At 40.5% G+C, this 12,299-nt stretch overlaps 1 protein-coding gene across 2 annotated transcripts in view; it reads right to left on the bottom strand.

Annotated features, from left to right (window-relative positions):
• RTKN2 (rhotekin 2) overlaps positions 1–12,299 on the bottom strand; it is a 243,539-nt gene that overhangs the window by 84,460 nt on the left and 146,780 nt on the right. For both annotated transcript variants that reach the window (XM_075612971.1, XM_075612972.1), the window contains 2 exons: positions 6,775–6,892; positions 3,691–3,879 (listed from right to left, as the gene is read on the bottom strand). In XM_075612971.1, the coding sequence (XP_075469086.1) occupies positions 3,691–3,879; positions 6,775–6,892 (307 nt within the window). The remainder of the gene's footprint in view (positions 1–3,690; positions 3,880–6,774; positions 6,893–12,299) is intronic.

Raw genomic sequence — 12,299 nt, forward strand, 5'->3', positions numbered from 1 at the left:
ACGTGGGACTGGCGAGAGGCGCGGGACTGGCGAGAGGCGCACACGCGGGACTGGCAACAGGCACACACGGAGTATGGACACTGTCCCAGGTAACCTCAAGTCATATGTTTTACAATGAGTGATTTGATTGATCCAATACAGCCTGGTTCTGAAGTGTTTATAAGAACATATTTTGCTATTCACACATCTTACAAAATGAACTGAGATCCTAAATCACATCTAAGGCTCATCTGACAAGCAGTGCGATCTTAACCTGCTTCCTTCCATAGAAATGCAACTAGGATTTGGGTTAACGTTTTTATTCCTTTAAATGTGTGTATTTGTTATTCGGGGCTTTATTGGTAACGCTGATACAAAATGATTATGTAAATATATTTGTTTAAACATGTAGAGAGCATTTGTGCCCCTGCCAGTGGGGACTAAGTCTTTTTGGTTTGTTATTTGCGAGATGTTATTTTTCAGCAATCACTTGCAATTTTTCTAAGTAGACAGGACAGTAAACCAGCAGCCCTGCTGACTGAGGTCACAGCGACAACACAGCAATGGAGAAGAGCAAATTGCATTTGCTCACAAACGCACAGATCCAAATGACTGCCTTTGCATGGAAGGAAAGTAAAGGAGACGTAAATGCGTTATTTACATCAGTTATGCACGTACAGACGAGCCAACGAGTATTCTAAAACTTGCCTAAAACTAGCCAGGTACATTTCAGTGACATTTCAGCAGAGGCTAATGGCCCATCGGATTAACACATCAGGGGTTTATGGCAGTCCCATTCAGTTTAAATGGGACTGTCAGGAAAACCACGCTGTTAATCCGATGGGCCATTCGTCTGTCTGCAGAAATGTGTGAAATGTTGCAGCATGTACCGGGGTCTTTTTGGAGATTGCCCCAGGTGACATACATAGTAGATAAGGTTGAAAAAAGACATAGGTCCATCAAGTTAAACCTATGCTAAATTTAGACAACAGATACTTTATCATATATCTATACTTACTTATTGATCCAGAGGAAGGCAAACAAAAAACCCCAATAAGGGGAAAAATTAATTCCTTCCTGACTCCAAGAATTGGCAATCGGATTAATCACTGGATCAACATCTTTCCCATGTATACTTATTTGGTATATCCCTGTATACCTTTCCCATCTAAAAAGATGTCCAACCTTTTTTTGAACAAATCTATTGTATCTGCCATCACAGTCTCCATGGGTAATGAATTCCACATTGTAACTGCCCTTACTGTAAAGAACCCTTTCCTTTGTTGCTGGTGAAATTTTCTTTCCTCCAACCTTAAGGGATGGCCCCTAGTCCTTTGTACTGCCCGTGGGATGAATAGATCTTTTGAAAGCTCCTTGTATTGTCCCCGAATATATTTGTATACAGTATAGTTATCATATCCCCTCTTAGACGCCTCTTTTCTAATGTAAATAAATCTAATTTAGCTAGCCTCTCCTCATAAATTAGATTGTCCAGCCCCTTTACTAATTTGGTGGCTCTTCTCTGCACTCTCTCTAGTTCCATAATGTATTTTCTTAGGATTGGTGCCCAAAATTGTACTCCATATTCAAGGTGTGATCTTACTAATGCTTTGTAAAGGGGCATAATTATGTTTACTTCCCTTCCATCCATTGCCTATTTGATGCAAGATAAGATCTTGTTTGCCTTTGCAGCTACCGCATGACATTGGGCACTATTGCTAAGCCTGCTGTCTACAAGCACTCCTAAATCCTTCTCCATCAAGGATTCCCCCCAATATATCTCCATTTAATTTGTAAGTCGCCTTTTTATTCTTGCATCCCATACTCGTTGGCACTACAGTATATGACGTTTGCAGTACAGTACATGCATTGTAAAGTGGAAAAAAGGTAGTGCTTCACTTTAAATAAATTTTCGCTTTACATACATGCTCCGTTCACATTGCGTACGTTAATGCGGGTGTGCTTGTATTGGGTACACTCCACTCTCAAACACAGGGTCGGTGGTGTGTATGTTTATTAATTAACACATCACATTGTGGGTGTATGTTTATCCTTGTATCTCTTGCACAGAAACAAGCTGGAGTACCAGGTGGGTTATATGCAAGAACAGATCCTTTGAACACATAGGGTATCTGTAGGAGAAGGAGAGGCTCAGTGAGCAACGACACTGACTGGCACTGAGTGTGAAGCAGGGGAACCTGGTTCAATTCCTGGTGTCGGCTCCTTGTGACCTTGGGCAAGTCACTTTATCTCCCCGTGTCCCAGGCACCAAAATCATAGATTGTAAGCTCCACGGGGCAGGGATCTGTGCCTGCAAAATGTCTCTGTAAAGCGCTACGTAAAACTAGCTGCGCTATACAAGAACATTTTATTATTATTTATATTTAAAAACATTTATAATACAAATTATAGGCTAAAGCAGTAAAATTCCGGGCATTACTGAAATCCCTGCTCTCTGATTGTATAATGCCCGGAATTTAAGCAGCTTGCAATGTGTAGTTTTCAATGTGTTTATTTCCAGATGCCTCCGTTGGTAAAGTCGGCCATCTCCGGATACCATAGGTGGGAGTTGAGCTTCATCGCGCAAATACCGCAAGACTTTGCAACCGAGGAGGAAGAGACCTGGAGCACAAGCGTCGGATAGCAGAAGGCGTTTCTGCGTGAGCGTGCAACGGATCCTGCGGTTACCAGTTCGTTTATTGCTGTTCAAGACTAAGATTTTATCCTGACATGCCCATTTTTATCTTCCACTTCGTAAGTAAAATCTGTGCTTGCGCAGTGTCACAAAAACATACGTACAGTACATCACCATATTTGGCTATTTTATTTTCATTTATAGGTCTCACTCAGTCTCGGATTCTACAGATTGGACTTTCATCACAATACATCCCAATCAGTGTTTATTAGTTTAAACATTATTGCCAGTGATTTGCGCCTTTTGTGTTTTCTTTCATTATATATATATATACACACATATATATATATACACGTACGTATATATACAGTATATATATATATATATATATATATATACACACACACACACACACACACACACACACACACACACACACACACATCTTTATTTATATAGCGCCCACAGCTATAATTAGCGCTTTACAAGAGACAATACAGTACAGGGAATTTTAGTACAATAAGTAAAACAAATAAGATCAGACAATAGGAAAGGAAATCCCTCCCCTAGAGAGCTTACAATCTTCAAATATGTACATTATATGTATACACACGCACATATGCACACACACACGCACATAGATACACAGCATATAAAACATCTTGGCATAACTGCAAGCCGGTCTTGTGGCAAGGAGTAAGCGCCATGTACAGAACATAAGTTAGGAGAAAGATTAAGTAACTGCAAAGTGTTTTGAATCAAGTATGAAACTGCAACAGTAGATATGTACTGTACAAGGTAATTAGATAAAGAGAAATGTGTACATTTTATCTTCTCTACAGACACCTGGTTCAGAGACTGCCCTGTAACATAGCATTCAGAGTTACATAGGCAAAGACATTCAGTGCGCCACCTGCCGAACACGCACTGAACTGCAACAACACAAATAATTCTGTCTGACCAGAAACGAAGTCTGTGTGGGCTCAGTGAGCGGCGAGGCGTGGGCGAGGTGCACACTTTCAGGGCAATTTCACATAAATCATGCTTTGTCTGCAGTAGTTGAAAGAATAACTCACGATTTTGGGAGCAAAAAAGCTTCTAGCTCTGGTTCTTCCAGTTCCAAATTGAATTTCTTCCCTGAGGATTTGCCAATTGAGTTTCTAAGCTTCCTTGCCAGTTTCTTGGGAGTGTTGGTTATAGAATAGTCTTCAATGCAGCAGCTATATACTTCCAGTTTTAACTGAAAGTCTGGCCTTGCACCAGTACTACAAAAAAAGTCAATATGGTTAGTGCTGCAAAACAATGATCCACCGAATACTTAAAAGAAAAAAAGTAAAAAAGAAAGATGTACATTGAAAAGTAAATAACAGTGATAACTTTACTCATTTAAAACAGCCCCTTCGGTCAGACAGCGACTTGTGTCCTTAGATTGTTGCATGACAGAGGGGAGACCCAATTAACAAAATGTTGTGCACCATGGCAACATTTTCAAGGTTAATTTGCTTATTGAAATTGATGTTTCTGGAGGCTAATCTACCACAATATTTACATGAAAATTCTGTATTAAAATGTTTTCTAGTACAAACTAAACAGGACTTTGTACTGGGCTTGCTTTTTAGACCACCAGTGGTTGAACATGATTGATATGACAAAGTAGAAAGCCATCAGAAAAATCATAACGCTGTGGCACCCAAGGGCCATTGGCCTTCTGGCACTTAGAGCAAGTGATCACTATGTCATAGCCAACCTCTATGTGTGGTATACAGAGAGAGTCCCACTTTTCCCTCTCATCTCGTTTACCGTTTCCAGACAGCTACGGGCATGATAGTCCCTAGAAACATGCTAAAAGGTATTACATTACATTACACGGAACCCTAAACTTCATATTACAAGGTTTACAGATCTAGGAAAACATGTTACAGTAATTAACCTAACTAATCAAAACCTTTAACTTTTTAGTGTAATTTACTTCCTTAAAAAGATTATATTACCATAAATATAACATGAACTCTTACTTATATGAATGTTTTCTTTTAATCTGGATTCCCAACTGCATATCAGCTAGTTATGTTTGTGTTTCAAAAATGACGCCATTATAATTACTTTAATGAACAAAACAAAAAAAAAAAATATATACCTATAGATTTGAATATCGACAAACATTCAGCTAGTCAGCAAGATATGACTAACCACGAAGCTCAAAAAAATGTGAAAATATTGTAGATGTTAAATATTTAAATTAGTCAACATATTACGGTCATTAGTTCACTTTGAGTCTAGCAGGAACAGCCCCATCAAAAAAGATTTTAAAATACTGCATTACAAAAAAAAATTAAAAAAAAATGTTTAGGGCATCACCTATTGTTAACTGAAACATTACATTATCATTAGCTCAATTTGGTTTTCTGCTGGCCTCACAAACATTTTTACATAAGACTCTCCCTGCAATACAAACTGCTAGAGGATTTCACAATAAGGATGACAAAGAACAAATGGAAGCAATTTGTATAAATATAGATTTTGATTAAGACTGTACTTTTCGGAAGCTTATGATTTTTCACGCCAAAGCATTCAAATATCCCCTTTATCTAAATCTACAAACACTTACTGTTAAAATGGAAATGCATTAGACATATGCAGTGTATACAAACATATGGAAAACATTGGGGTCCTTGAGCACCAGAATAAGAACCAAGCATGAATAATAAAACGACACACACATTGTTGACATACTCTGCTTTTTAGCTATTCAAATCTATTGCACTAGCTGTGTTTGCAATTGTAATACTGCACTAGAAAGTAACTAGCATATCTTGGATGTATACTGGTATCGTAAATTCTGGTTCATGGTTCTTTTCACAAAAGGCGAACAGCTAGTGAAGAGATAATAGTCTTTTATCTGAGTGATGTAAAATGCATGTAATCATTGCTAAGTGCAAGCCCTATCATGTTCTTATTTATTCTAATGCCAAAGCAACATACAGTAACTGGTTACAAAAGCTGCTCTAAAATACAGGTGTATACATTTCCTCAGTCAAAATGTTAGCGAAATAGGGTCATGTAGGGATGGGGAAATTTCATCACAATAACAATATTAAGAAATGTATCAAGATAACAATATATACATATACTGTATTGCAATAAATATCTGTTTGATAGAAGAAGAAGAAATAATGGTAAATGTCAGTGTGTATGCCTGCCACGGTCACTAGGAGTGTGACAGTCACTATAGCAGTGTGTCAACATTCAGTCCAAGGCCTCGTCCAGGGTTCCGGCGTGCGTGCTGAGGCGCGCTGACGCTCATTTCCCTGGCCGTAGACAGCGCGCCATCAGGGGGCGTGTCGGAGGCGGGCCGGTGACGTCACGGAGCTGGTTCGCCCTCATTGGGCGAACCGCTCACGTGACCGGCCCTGCGCTCCGGCAAGCGGGGGAATTTTAAAAATTAACTAAGACCTACGCTTCCGCGCACTTGCGGAAGCGTAGGCGAGTCCCTACTAAAGCCACTCTCATTGCGTCTGTAGGGGCTCACAGATAAGTGCAAGCATGCCTCAGCACGGCTCAGCGCGTAAGCGCTGACCATGGCCGAGGCCTAAGGGGGTAATTGTATAAAGTCCAAAGTGGCTGTTCAAGGTGGTTTTGGCCAAAGTTCCCCATTGACTTATAGTACTGTAAATGGAGACTTTCATCTGAAAACAGCCCAAACGCTCGCTGCAGACAATACACACACACACACACACACACACACACACACACACACACACACACACACACACACACACACACACACACACACACACACACACACTAAAGTGACTTATTTTAGGTTAGTTCATCAGGTGAACTGAGATTGTGAGATTTGCAGCCATTCCAAAGACGTATAAATGTAAAAAACAAAACATGAATTGTTGTTTAAGAATTTTTCTTCTGTTATTCTATAATGACCGAGGTTATTTTGTTTTTTAAATCTGCATTTCATTCTTCTAAGATTGGAAGAAAAAAGTGTATAAAAAAAATGCAAGATTCTAGTTGTCATTTCTTTAATGTATCAACAAGAGTTCTACATTTGTGCAACCGTGTATATTACAGCCTCAAATAACAGTGCTTAGCTGAATAATTAAATAATGTTTCCAATAACGGAAAAAGAAAATGAATATACTTACAATACGGTAATATTTTCAAAACATATGTCAGTCATTGTTTTGTCCACGATGACCATATCTGTATCAAAAATCTCCTGCCCCAGTTTTAACATGCAAAAGACGGCATAGCGCTGTGATTCTGTGGAAAAAGCAAAGCAGTGGTGTATTATGTATGAGTCATTAGAACCATCTTCTATAAATAGTAAATAATAAAGAGGTTAATTCTATGCTACTATCCGCTTCAGGCAAAAGAATTACCCCCAAAGTTGTAAATCAATGCATAGCTATCCAGATGGTCAGAAACTCATAGAAAAGCATGAATCCAGAAAAAAGCGAGTTTTACTTGGTCACATGCTGGCAAACCGAAGTAACACATTGTGATGTTGTATACTTGGTATAAATGGTGTATCCTTTTTAAAGAAACAATACAACCTACTTATTCACTTTTATACAGATGTAGCAGCCGATATTAACCCTGTTTACATGAGTTAATACTCAAAATAATGCGTGCAATAATACACGTGTTACCGCAACCATAGTTTTCAATAGCACTGCTGTTAATTGCATTACGCTAATGTGTGCCATGAAATCTGCTACATCGGTACAGTATATCAGCTCAGAAATCAGGTTAGTTGAAAACAAGCCTATAAGCACACAAACTATAAATATTTACAGGACAAATAGTGTAACCACTTCAATACTCTTCCTAGTGACAACTCCCACCCAACTTTGGCTAGAGTACAAAATTACTGTAAAACCTCTTGAATTCCCTATGGCACAGTGGTTGCAGAATTGTGCTCACTACTACAAAAATGAGGTCAACAGTATTCCTAGGCCTAGTAAGTATTGGCGCTAGTCTTTATGCTTCAGTAGTGCTCAACCATAAGAGTACCATGCTATTTTGAGTACCAGCTGTGAACCTGAGCTGGTTGCTGAAGCCCACAGTCAAGACCTTGTCAACCATATAAATATCCATACCCCAGGGATGGAAGTTTCTAAAATGTTATCCTTGGCGCTTGTGTTTTGCGGTGCTGGGTGACTTGACAGTCAGCGCTGCAGCTGGTCACTGCATGCTCGATCCTGCTTTACTATCGCAACGAAAAGTTCAGTCCGCGCTCTGGCTCTTTAAACTTGGAGTGTTGGTCACTCTCAGTTCTCTTGCTGCTTCTGTGTTTATGAGGTGTCTCCCCCACCTCCAAATGTGGTCTCCACCGGAACCCCGATGGTGATACCAATATCAGCAAAACAAGAAAAATCACAAAAGCGCACCAAGATGAGAGATAGATATTGTATTAGCAACAAATAATAAAATTAGTAACTTACATATAAAATTTCTTTAATAATCCCCGATTCTGTTGTCTATCACAGGAGTAGGGCATCACATAGGAAGTATGAAGAGTAATCTCAGTTCTGAGAGATCAGACCCGCGCGCTGGGGCTGTCTCTGTTCACTCTCCTGTTCTCCACGTGTGGTAGGAACCGGGGCCTTCAATAGGTGTCCTTAGGATGCCTGTCCGTTTTTGATAGCATAGAAACGATCGGAAATAAGCAGGAACGGTACACTTGAGTGTGTACTGGTGGTGGGTAGTAAAACCGCCAGCCACAACAGTCTGTTGCTTATTTCCGATCGTTTCTATGCTATCAAAAACGGACAGGCATCCTAAGGACACCTATTGAAGGCCCCGGTTCCTACCACACGTGGAGGACAGGAGAGTGAACAGAGACAGCCCCAGCGCGCGGGTCTGATCTCTCAGAACTGAGATTACCCTTCATACTTCCTATGTGATGCCCTACTCCTGTGATAGACAACAGAATCGGGGATTATTAAAGAAATTTTATATGTAAGTTACTAATTTTATTATTTGTTGCTAATACAATATCTATCTCTCATCTTGGTGCGCTTTTGTGTTTTTTCTTGTTTTACTATCGCAACATCAAATCAGGATTGAGCACCGGCAGCAACGGTGACTGAAAGGTCACTAAGAGCTATGCGACGACTGGGGGAGTCGGAGATCAGTTTCAGGGGAACGAGTGTCAGTGTCAGCAATTGTGTCACAGATACCCAATAATACACAGGATGGTGAATTTTTAAGAGCCAAAAGATGTGTCGGTTGATGAGTGGGACAAGAGACCAGCCCAGCCGAGGGCCACCCCCAGCCAATAAAAAGTTGGCTCCTAAAAACTCTAGCAGGCTTCTACCTGTAAGTTTTTAACATGTTTGTCCACCCCCATACCTACTGAGGAAGTTAAGCAACATAAGCCCGGGTTCACTAAACCCGAATGTGAATCAGGAAAAAACCCAGATGAGGAACACTGCACTGCAAATAAGGAAAGCTGGATGTGGTGACTGAGAAAACGTGTTATTGAATACAATCCACAAACATGGGGTACTGGCAAGTCCTCTAACGCGTTTCACACTACGTAGGTGCTTTATCAAAGAGTGACTAACTGTGGTTGAGTGCTTCCTGATATAGGGTGCAAAGGTTCTAAAATAAGCTGGAAATCACTGACAGGTGATGCAAACAGATGATTGAAACAACCGCTATCAAGGTGCACTCCATCACAGAAAAAGATGTTTACAAAAACCAACATTTGTATAACCAAAAAAAAACCGCTGTATACATTAAACATAATATAACCCCATTGAAGAACTGAAAAACAATAATCAAACAAAATACAGATAATGACATGACTGATAAAATATAAGATTGTATACATTTAAACAGCCTAAAAACGTATAGAAAAGTAGGTTTAATAACATGAAACTAAAAACAACAGTACTTGCACATATGAGAATAAGCAAAGTGGAGATATATAGTGGAGTGGAGAATAAGCCAGTGGAGATATATCATCAATTGTGACAATGAAATATGTACTTCAGTGTCTCGTTTGCAAACACCTCCTCCCCTGTCAATCTTTCTGTGGGTGTACCCCAGGGCTTCGTCCTGTGACCTATTCTCTTTACACACTCTCTCTAGGTGACCTTATCAAATCTCTAGGGTTCAAATATCACCTCTATGCTGATGACGCACAACTTTACATTTCAACCCCTGACCTTACACCTGCTCTGAATGTCTCTCCGCTATATCATATCACACTTCCTCCCAAGTCTGGCCCTACTGCCCCTTTCTACATTACTTTTGGTAGTACGATCATACACCCAGTATCACAAGCACGCTGCCTATGGGTAACATTTGACTCATCTCTCATTCTCCCTCTCCTCTCAAAAAACTGTCATTTTTACCTCCATAACATTGTAAAGATATGCCCTATCCTCTTTCGCTCTTCTGCTAAAAGTTAACTCAGGCCCTCGTTCTCTCCCATCTCGACTAATGTAACCTTCTACTGTAAGGCCCTCCTGCCCACCTGTCTCCCCTACAATCTATCATAAACGTTGAGGCTAGAATCACTTTACTCTCCTACTGTAACTCTGTCTCGGCATCTCTCCTGCTGAAATCCTTGTCCTGGCTTCCTATCAAATCCCGTAAAAAACACACAATTCTCCTCCTCACTCTTCTGCCCCTCCTTACATCTCAGCCCTAATATACACCTGCAGGCTCTTGTGTTCTGCTCAAGGATATCATCTGTCGACCCCTTTTTTATCTGAAGACCTCTCACTCACTGCCCCAAACCTCTGGAATGCCCTTCCCCTTAAAATCTGACTGGCATCTGTATTTCCTCCTATCTGTGAGTTTGCCACTTGCGCACAACCTAATCTACATCTAGTCTCTGTGGAGAAGATCGCGCGAGAGCTGTGTCATCATTGCGTGACCAAGCGCCCGGGTCACGTGTCTGGAAATGTCGGTAGCGTCGGGTGGAGCGAGGAACACGGAGAGTACTCTGAACTCCATAGTGGTTTTATACCAGCTCCCCTTATCCCTATTGCTATACTAAGGACACTCCTGATTGTGGCTAGACCTAAGGGAGGTCTGTGGACTTGGGATTATCGGACAATTTCACTGCTGCTGTATAGGAAGTGACCTGCTGTGAGTCTGATCTGCGATCCTCAGTTCCAGCGTGCGGTAACCCACAGCATGCTTGGTTGATTGCTTGTAATTTCTTGCTTGATGTACGCAGAACGTTAATCTTTTAATATCATTTTTATAGTACTTACTTCACTATTAACGTTGTGCGTTGTGTTTTATGTTTCACTGTCCCTTAATGTTAGCCTCAGAAGCTAACATATTTAAAGTTCTCAAACCAAAAATTGATCAATACTAGTCAAAGTTTTATACGACCAAGGGCCTCATGCAGAGAGCAGCGCTAACAGGGAAAGCGGCATGTTTTGGCGAATTCTGCCTTGAGAAAGGCAGATAATGGCAAGTTTTAAAAAAAGCGCCATTTTTTTTTCTTGAAACTCGCCGCGCGGCTGGAGAGATCCTAATCTCTCCAGTGTTTAAAACGGCCGCATGCAGAGAGCCGCGAACGCCATCTAGTGGCTGTTCGCGCCAAAAAAATGGCGCGATTTTCAACATTTTTCCTCTCCACCATGAAGCTGGCGCTCCGCGGCCGGTGGAGGAGAAAAAAAAAAAAAAACGATTTCTTTCCCACTAGTTTCAACAGCGCTCATAGAGCTGGTTGAAACTCTCCATATGCAGAATGGATTGTAAATGCAGTTTTATGCCCTTTCTGCATATGGAGAAAAAAACTCTCCAATAAAGCTAAATTTTATTCCCCTCTCCAATTCTAAATAGCGCTGCTCTCTGCATGAGGCCCCAAGTGTTGTATGTATGTATGTATGCAGGTCTTTATTTATATAGCGCCATTAATGTACATAGCGCTTCACAGCAGTAATACACGTGACAATCATATAAATAACAAATAATACAAACAACAGATCATGGGAATAAGTGCTTCAGACATAAAAGTAATATTTAGGAAAAGGAGTCCCTGCTCCGAAGAGCTTACAATCTAATTGATTGGTAGGAAGAACGTACAGAGACAGAAGGAGGGCAGTCTGGTAAGTGTGTCTGCAAGGGGCACAATTTATGTATCAGGTGTATAGTATTAGCCACAGAGCTACTCATATGCTTCGTTAAGCAGGTGTGGTTTAAGGTGTATAGAGAGGGTGCTAAACGGGTATTGAGGGGAAGGACATTCCAGAGGTGCGGGGCCATCAGTGAGAAAGGTTTAAGGCGGGAGAGGGCTTTAGATACAAAGGGAGTAGAAAGAAGACATCCTTGAGCGAACGCAAGAACACGTAAGTGTTACATTTTGCAATGTCAATATATGTTGCAAGAGGGCAGTGCAAGGGTTACATCTACAGTAGCTTCAAGCCCCAATCTATAATCAGCAAAATGTATTTGCAATAAAAGAAAATCAATTAAATTTGTAATAGCATCACTGCTGCTTTATATCTGTTACCTAACGAAAGTATGTTTAGCAGCCCTTTAAATTTAAACCTAAAAGCCTAACTTGACAAATTACAATAAATAAGGAAAATCCACAGAATCATTTGCATGTCTTAGACAGGTTTGCAACCCCGCCTTTCACCATTATCACACAGCACTTCCACTGCAGCAAGGGATTCTGTGAAATGACATGCAA

The sequence above is a fragment of the Ascaphus truei genome, chromosome 8 (genome assembly GCF_040206685.1).
Source record: "Ascaphus truei isolate aAscTru1 chromosome 8, aAscTru1.hap1, whole genome shotgun sequence".
NCBI lineage: Eukaryota > Metazoa > Chordata > Amphibia > Anura > Ascaphidae > Ascaphus > Ascaphus truei.